The 8,146-nt window shown below is 40.4% G+C and overlaps 1 protein-coding gene across 1 annotated transcript; it reads left to right on the top strand.

The window, feature by feature from the left end:
* Window positions 1-5,625: 5,625 nt before the first annotated feature.
* On the top strand, window positions 5,626-7,864 carry LOC121642769 (E3 SUMO-protein ligase ZBED1-like). The gene is made up of 2 exons (XM_041989719.1): window positions 5,626-7,086; window positions 7,370-7,864. The coding sequence occupies exons 1-2, from the start codon at window positions 5,626-5,628 to the stop codon at window positions 7,862-7,864; spliced, it is 1,956 nt and encodes a 651-aa protein (XP_041845653.1).
* Window positions 7,865-8,146: the final 282 nt, after the last annotated feature.

Genomic DNA, 8,146 nt, shown 5'->3' on the forward strand with positions numbered 1-8,146 from the left:
ATGCATACTATTTTAAGTTGTGTGATATTTTTAGGTTGCACAGCAGATTGAAGATCTACCCACAGACTTTAAACTTTGTTCGAGTTAGCAGTCTGTGTGGGAATGACTTGGACCACCTTTATCTTGTAGGTGCCAACCTCCGTTTTTTGATTGACTGCATAATTCAGAAGCTGCTCATATTCAGCCCGTTCTTCTTTTCAGTCTGCTTAGTGTCCACAATGGTCTTTTCATCAACATGCTGTTTGTATATATTTGTTTTAGGGAGGGTTCAGGGCCAAAGATGTATCCACAACATCTGGTTGTAAAACAGCCAACTCATCCAGATGTTGCTTTGTATTCCTTAGTGTTTAAGGTTTGTGATAGTTCAAAGGTATGGTTTGCAAAGAACGGTAGCTTCAACTTATTCTTTGTGTCATTATTCTTCATTTTTATGGAGCTTTTTGCTTAATTTTCTTTCTTTCAGTCAAGCAAAAATCCAGTGTATTTTTCAACTTGTTTTTTTTTTCTCTTCCTGTTCTTGTGCTGACCTTCACAACTTTCCATAACCAGCAAAAAGTCCATGTTATAATGACTTATGTTACAATGAAAAATGTACAAATGAAAAGTGGAAAATATATATTCATCATATACTCACAGCATTCCAATAAATACATAATGTGTCAGAGAAAAAGAAAATTAATAGCTCAAAATTGGTTAATTTGATTTAATAAGTAATAGTGTGTAATATGTAGTTTTCAAAGAATATATTGATTGACATATCCAGGACTTAATTTAAAATGTTCCCCATAAAATCTAAAAGATATATAATGTAAGCATCGTTAAAATCATAATCATTTTATGTAATAACAATTCTGCCAGAGTGCTGAGGGGATATAATGTGCTTCTTTTCTTCTTCCTTCTCTTTCAGCATCATAAACCTGAATTAATGAGGAAAGCCTGAAGGAAAAAGTTGACATTCTGTCTACATTAGGGTGTATCCTTGTTTCATCTTTTTTGTTTGTTTTTGTCAAAGCAGGCCACTGTTTGGAGATATGTTTGCCAACAAAATTGTCAAAACAATTGCAAATGTCACACTGTTCCTCTGCTGCTGGGATGTGTTGGGCCTCATTAGCATATGGTTTTCTTGTTCCATTAACTGCTTATGCTTTCATAAATTGTGTGTAGAATGTGATCAGTTCAGTTGTTACATTACAGTTGATGATCATTGAAACTTATGATCAAGTATTTATCACAGTAAATCCATATATCTAGAGTTTGAAACCACTGAAGAACATTAAGTAGCTTGAGCAATGTGCAGCATTGAGAATGGTTTCCTTATCTGTCAGTTTCAGCTTATCCTGATTCAAAACACCTTTAGGTTTTTATAAGAGGTAGAGGAGATAAGTTTTTCTTCCTAAATGGAACATAATGTGAGGCATATATTAGCATTTGTTATAATAAAACTCCACTCAGGCTGTCAATAATAAAATTTGGTGAAAGGCAGAAGGAAGGATAACAGACTTGGGGCTGTATTCCTAAAGGTTCTCGGTGCTAAGAGTTGCTCCTAGTGGCCAAATTCTAAGAAAATTCTTAGGGTCATATATTCATTAGAATTTCCCCTAAACATGAAGAGTAGATCCTAGTAAAGATAAAAGCTATTCCTAAAAACCCTAAAGTCTTAAGAGAGCTCCAAAGGTGAGATCTGTTAAGAGCAGGGAAGAGGACTTTTAAGAGGCTTAGGAGTTCCCTATGCAGAGGACAAAATGGCGAACAGAAGAGGCAGGAGAGATATTCTCCAAACACTGGATGACAGTGAATCAATCAAACCTTACAGATTGGATTGCACAGGAATCATATTTGTGGTTGTTTGTCAAAGCTACCTCTCAAAACACTTTTATGCTCATCGAACAATCGAGCCAGGAGCAAACACTTTTCCTCTGTCCAGTTGGGTTTCCTTGTTTGTTTCTTCTCCATTGCTGTTCACTGGTTTGTGGTAGATTTGAAAGTCAACCAGTACTGCTTCTTTCAGGGCGGTCACATTGATGGAAGCTGAGCCATTTTACCCTCATTAATACAAAATGGAATTAAAAGCTGAAAGCACAACGATGGCCAGCATGGTAAATAAATGCAAGCAAATAAATATAACTATCAGCATGTGAATACTGTGCAAGTGAGCCTGAATTCTACACATTCTGCAGGATAATTTTAAAGAATAGGTTATTATTCAATTAACAGAGATTTTTTTTTTTTTTTTTTTTTAATGTAAAACATTATTTATGATTGCACAGTTTTCATAGTGATTAGTTTATATCAAGGGTCTCCAACTCCAGTCCTCGTGAGCTACTGTCCTGCAGGTTTTAGATGTCTCCTACTACAACAGACCTCTGCACAAGCCTGTTAAAGACCCAGTGATTTGAGTCAGGTGTGTTGCATCAGGGTAGAATCTAAAACCTGCAGGACAGTAGCTCATGAGGACCGTAGTTGGAGATCCCTGGTTTATATGATTAAGTCTTTTGATTTGATGATCCATTCAATGTCCATTATCACTGAAGGTGATTTTTATCTAGCTTTCAGGATCAACCAATCACAGCTTTTGAAATAGTGACTCATACCTAGCAATGGGGTCAACCACACCTCTTACTAAGGCAGGAGGTTCTGTCCATTCCTTGCTCAGAGTTGTCTGAAAATGTTTTTGGAATCACTCCTAAGCTAAGGCTCCTTGCTAAGAATTTTTTGCAAATTTTTAGGGTAAGAGTTTCGGAATCTTAGGAATAAGGGCCAAGATGTATAATTTTTTCATAATGGTGGTTTAATCAAACATCTGTTGTTAATACTGAGTCGAAAGAACATCTGGGATGATATTGTATTTTAATTTGCTCATGTAAAAAATTCATTATTAAAATGTTTAAATATAAGACATTTATTTATGAAGTGACAGGTGTCAGTCTTCACTATACTTAGTGAGTAGGATCATTATTATTTTATGTATTGCTTCTTTCTTCTAAGGAGAAAAAACAAATCCCAGAAAATTTAAGTGGAGTTGAAAAACACTGTATAACAAACCTGTTTAAATAAATTTTCTCTTTTCTGCTTCAGATTGTTGACAAAAACTAGGACAAGTCCCTCTGAGTTTAACAGTCAACGATGTCTGGTGCTTTTTTCCATTCTGTTGAAAAGAAGGTGACCTTTTAGCAGGCAGATACTAAAAGACAGCCAACAAATGAAGATGCCCCACACAAAGGTCATGCTCTTCTTTAAAAAGGACATCAGAGAAAAGCATCTGACTTCACTCATGAAGAACGTGGTTGGGGACTGGGTAAAAACTGTTTTTCTTTGGCAAATATGTCGCACAAGGGTTATAAGTAATATTTGGGGCTAAATGTCAGACAGATGGAATCAAAAAAAAAAAAAAAAACAAAACAACGCATTGCCTGAATTCTTTTCTCCAGGAAGGATTCTATGTCTGTCTTTGCATCTGTTTAAGGATGAGCAGACTTGATGTAGTCTGACAAGTGACAATGATGCTTGCAAGAATAGTGCCTGAATAATACATTTCAAATGTTTTATTTGGGAATTTTGGGAAGGATAACATCTTTAGTACTTCAACATTTGATTCTGCCATTTGACATGTAAAATAAATTCACATGGCATATTAAACACTGTCTTGCAGTCAAGATCTACCAGAGATACGAACCGTGCATGATGGTTTTTATCACTAGCCTTCAGATCAATTTGCTAAATTTGACAAGACTGTGAGTGACAAGATGTATCTTAGCACAGGCACCAAGTAAAGGTCTTTACATAGAACTTAGCTTCAACACTTGATGCCATGTAGAGCAGGAACTGTCATATTTGATTTAGAGTAGCTTTACTTGGGGTAGTGTTTGCTTTTGAAACACTGCATACATATAGAAAAGTAGACCATGGAGATGTGCAATGCTTCTGTACAAACATGTGGTTAATTGAGACAAAGCTATTAATGCAAAAGCTGTTCTTGAAGACAGCCCGTGGATAACCCTGCAGTAAAACAGAGGTAAGTTGTGCCAACTGCAGTTGCAGTAATTTCTGTATTTAACATGAGGTAATGGTCAGGAAAAGGGACACAAGAACAATTAATTCATTTAAGTATAGTACTGTTAATAACCTATCTTGTTATAAATTACCTTACTACGGAAAATAGAGAATAGAGTTTGACAACAAAACTCTGGAACTCTCTTCCCCCTGATATCTGTACTGTGGACTATCTTCCACTGTTGTGTTCCACTTTGTTCAGACAGTACTCCATCAACTAATCACACACTCACCATCTTAATGTTGTCCTCTGTTCTGTTTGTTTTGTTTTGTACTCATTGTTTTTACCTGTTTTAATGCTCTTCTGTACAGTATCCTTGGGTGTTTTGAAAGGTGTTTTTTAAATAAAATGTATTAATATTTGTATCATGTATCATTGTATCATTAAATTAGGTTTATGTAAAATATGAATTATTTGCAGATTGGTAAGTTGCCAGAAAATTACCATATAATCCCCAGTGATCATGTAAATCTAATTTAAAACTGTCAATAAAATACCATCTACATATCATTACAGTCCATGCAAATATTTCTAGGAGAGTTTTAAGCTTGACTTGATATTTAAAAAGATTTTCATGAAAGTGATGAAGTGCAAAATCATATTACACTCAACTGCTAAACAAATGACATATTATGAGGTTTTCTTGGAGGGAAAATGGCTTCCATTTTGGCTCAGGTTTGAGTGAAGCTGTGCCCAGTTGTGTTGTGAAATCATGCCAAGATCACCCAGTGCAGATCTGTCTTTCAACATATTCGTAAGTGTCATGTGCTTTTAACACGATCGTCCCGGCTCGTCTGCAGGACAAGCTTTCACAACTCAACGTGCCCGACACCACTTGCAGGTGGATCACAGACTTCCTGTCGGACAGGAAGCAGCGCGTGAGACTGGGAAGCCACACTTCGGACTCCAGGACGATCAGCACCGGCTCCCCGCAAGGCTGTGTTCTTTCTCCCCTGCTCTTCTCTCTGTACACGAACAGTTGCACCTCCAGTCACCAGTCTGTCAAGCTCCTGAAGTTTGCAGATGACACCACCCTCATTGGACTCATCTCTGGTGGGGATGAGTCTGCTTATAGATGGGAGATTGACCGTCTGATGGCTTGGTGCAGCGAGAACAGCCTGGAGCTCAATGCTTCCAAAACAGTAGAGATGATTACGGACTTCAGGAAGAGCACAGCCCCCCCCTCCCCTGTCATCCTGCGCGGCTCCCCAGTGGACACTAGGGATGGGACGAAATATCGTTGGACGAAATATCGCGATACAAAGCGTGACGTAATGCATCGAGTTTAAAAAAAATGGATCGTGAAATAAAGGCCAGATGGCACTGCCACATGATTTTTGTAGTATATAATTCAGTGTAAATGTGCGTGTAGTTTATGGTGGCAGGCTGGCAGCACTCTCTGCGGGTCAAGCAGGAGAAAACTAAATGAAAAAAAAAAAAATAAAATCCGTGAATGGTGCAGTCAGTGCGTTATCACGTCAGTCGGTCACGGCGCGTGCTGCAACAACGCTGTAGGCTAAACGAGCTAACGGACGTTAGCACCACCAACTACCTTGCCCCCAAACAGCCGAAAGATGTCGGATGAGGTCGAAATTGAGGACGCTCCGCCTGGATACAGGTCATATGTCTGGCAGTATTTTGGCTTTCTCATTAAAAAAGACAAAGACAGCAACAGAGTAACTGACAAGACTAAGACTGTGTGTAAGCTATGCTATGCTGTCATTCCGTACACCACCTCCAACACAACAAACATGAACCACCACCTTCAACGCCACCATAAAAATGTGAAGACGGCCCCGGAGAAAACGAGCCTACCAAAGGGACAGCTGACCATGAAGCAAGCACTGACACCAATTCTACCCCCATCAAGTCCGCGTGCAAAACAGATAACCAGGCTTATTGGCGAGTTTATAGCGGACTATATGGCTCCATTTAACATTGTAGAGAACAGAAAATTCATCCAAATGTTCAATGTGCTGGAGCCCAAGTTTAAGATGCCATGCCGAGGACATTTTTCAGAGAAGGTAATCCCGGAAATTTACAATGAAATCAAACGGAGCGTGAAAGAGTGTCTCAAAAATGCAGACTGTGTTGCCCTGACCACCGACGGCTGGACTTCGCGTGCAACGCAGAGCTATATCACCATCACGGCACATGTCATCAATGAGAAATGGGAGAGTAAAAGCTTTGTGTTGCAAACTCGTGAACTAAGTGAAAGTCATACTGGTGTTAACATAGCTCACGTGTTGAGAAATGCACTGACAGAGTGGGAGCTAACAAGGCCCCAAAGGACCATTGCTTGTGTCACAGATAACGCGAGCAACATGGACATCGCTGTAAGAGAGAGCGGTCTCCATCCTCACATCAAGTGCTTGGCGCACGTTATAAATCTGGCAAGTAAGCGAGGCTTGGCTGTATCCCGCGTCGCGCGACTTCTTGGCCGTGTGCGAAGCGTAACTACGTTCTTTCACAAGAGCACCACGGCCACCGCCGTCCTGACCAACAAGCAAACCCAGTTGGACCTGCCTCGGCACAAGCTCATCACCGATGTCCAGACCAGGTGGAATAGCACGTACGAAATGCTCGCGCGCTACCTGGAGCAACAAGCAGCTGTCTCAGCAGCGCTGAGCTGCGCAGAAATCCGAAGGAATGCGAGAGAAATCGACACTCTGGATAACGCTGATATATCCGATGTAGAAGACATAGTAAAACTGCTTAAGCCACTGAAGACCGCCACAACAGTTCTTTGTGATGAAAAAGAGCCCACTGTTTCACTTATAATGCCACTTAAGCACATGATCGAGCAAAGCATGTCACCAGATGAAAATGACACACAGACCATCGCCAGCATGAAAAGCGCCATCCTACTTGACATCACGGGCCGTTACTCTGGGGACTGTAATGACATGTTGCAGGAGTGCGCAGCGCTTGACCCACGATTCCGAAGCCTCTCCCACCTGAATGATGAACAACGTGAGTCCGTCTATGCGAGGACACGGGAAAAAGCTTCAGGACTTCATGTGCAACGCAACAAGGTAGACTAACCTTTTTTGAAAAAAATGGAGCTGTGTTGTGCGTGTGTAACTGTATATGTGTAAGCTACAGCCTGAAAACTTATTTCTCATATATATAAATATAATTAATATAAATTAATTAGTAGTTACAGTGAAAGCGAGAGGGGGCGGGGCGTGTCTGTGACGGAGTGAGAGAGATGGAGAGAGAGAGTGTGTCTGTAAGAAAGAGGAGTGAGGGATTGAAAGAAATGTTTGAGCTAGTTTTTCTCTTTTTTTTCCCTTTTCTTTTGTCTTTTTTTTTAAGACCAGTGACACTGATGAAAAAACTAGGGCCAGTGCTTCAACATCAGGGTCTGCAGCAGAGCGGGTCTTTGTCATGGCTGAGGCAGCACAGGGAGCAGAGCAGAGCCAGGAAGAGCCAGTAGAACGAGAAAGGCAGATGCAGGACGTGATCCAGCCTCCCCCACCAAAGAAGACAGCGCTAGAAGATCTTCTTGGGCGCTCCTACACCACTGTTGAGGCAGTGCAGTCCAGCAGAGGGATTGAAATGGAGATACTCTCCTACAGAAATGGGATTCCTATCCCACTTAACAGTAGTCCACTTGAGTGGTGGAAAGTGAATGCATATACTTACCCCATACTTGCCCCTTTTGCCAAAGCCTACCTTTGCATTCCTGCTACGTCAGTGCCCAGCGAGCGTGTCTTTTCTACAGCAGGAGACATTGTGTCTGCTCAAAGATCACTGATTACACCAGAACATGTTGATATGTTAGTTTTTCTGAAGAAGAACCAGTGCTAGGCCAGGGCCATGACTTAAGAGAAGGTGAGAGAGCTTAACCTAGGGTAAGAGCTGCACAAAGGGAGTGTTCTTGTTTTTGTTTGGCATGTAAGGCTGTGTGCTTTCTGTGTGCAACTGAAACAAAAATAAATAAGTTGTAATTACACAATGATATTTTTTATTTTTTTCTCTTTTCATATCGTATCGTAATGTATCGTTTCGTGACCCTGCCATATCGAGATGCATTGTATCGTGAGTTTAAGTGTATCGTCCCATCCCTAGTGGACACTGTGGAGTCCTTCC

This window comes from Melanotaenia boesemani, chromosome 7, assembly GCF_017639745.1.
Source record: "Melanotaenia boesemani isolate fMelBoe1 chromosome 7, fMelBoe1.pri, whole genome shotgun sequence".
In the NCBI taxonomy this organism is placed as follows: domain Eukaryota; kingdom Metazoa; phylum Chordata; class Actinopteri; order Atheriniformes; family Melanotaeniidae; genus Melanotaenia; species Melanotaenia boesemani.

Coding starts and splice junctions, on each gene's coding strand:
- LOC121642769 (XM_041989719.1), top strand. CDS start 5,626: ATGTCGGATGAGGTCGAAATTGAGGACGCTCCGCCTGGATACAGGTCA. Junction 7,087..7,369: donor TTCATGTGCAACGCAACAAG/GTAGACTAACCT, acceptor TTTTTTTTTAAG/ACCAGTGACACTGATGAAAA.